Consider the following 424-nt stretch of genomic DNA (forward strand, 5'->3'; position numbering starts at 1 on the left):
TTGTGGTGGTTTTCCTTACACTTGAAACGTAGAGTGTGCTCCTTTCCTAGGCAGCTTTCCAGAGCGACCTGGCTCGCCTCCTGGAGCTGATCGGCACGGGCAAGGAGTCCCTCAGCTTCATGAAGAAGAGGATCCGGCACTTGGCCCAGCAGTGGCTGCGGGCGGCTCAGCGCCTCGAGCAGAAGCTGAAGCCATGTCTCTCCTGTGCCAAGGAATCTGGGCTGTCATGAGATGCTCTGGGTGCAGCAGGGCCCTTGGGATTTGGTGCGTTAAGTGGCTCTGGTGTCAGGTCTGGTGGCACCAGGGGAAGCTGTCCATCCGGGAAGGACCCACGGCACCTCAGCTGTGATGGGCAAACCTCCGCCAGCCCCTGTGGCAGCCCGGGGGCTCCTCTTGTGGTGGGTTTTCCTTAACTTGAAACGTA

The 424-nt window shown here is 59.7% G+C and overlaps 1 protein-coding gene across 1 annotated transcript in view; it reads left to right on the forward strand.

Moving 5' to 3' along the window:
- Positions 1-424, forward strand: part of MGAT5B (mannosyl (alpha-1,6-)-glycoprotein beta-1,6-N-acetyl-glucosaminyltransferase, isozyme B) — a gene marked incomplete at its 5' end in the record, with an annotated part of 33,677 nt that overhangs the window by 3,969 nt on the left and 29,284 nt on the right. The window contains one exon of the mRNA XM_009888829.1: positions 49-164. Within this exon, the coding sequence (XP_009887131.1) occupies positions 49-164 (116 nt within the window). The remainder of the gene's footprint in view (positions 1-48; positions 165-424) is intronic.

This window comes from Charadrius vociferus, unplaced genomic scaffold, assembly GCF_000708025.1.
Source record: "Charadrius vociferus isolate BGI_N301 unplaced genomic scaffold, ASM70802v2 scaffold281, whole genome shotgun sequence".
In the NCBI taxonomy this organism is placed as follows: domain Eukaryota; kingdom Metazoa; phylum Chordata; class Aves; order Charadriiformes; family Charadriidae; genus Charadrius; species Charadrius vociferus.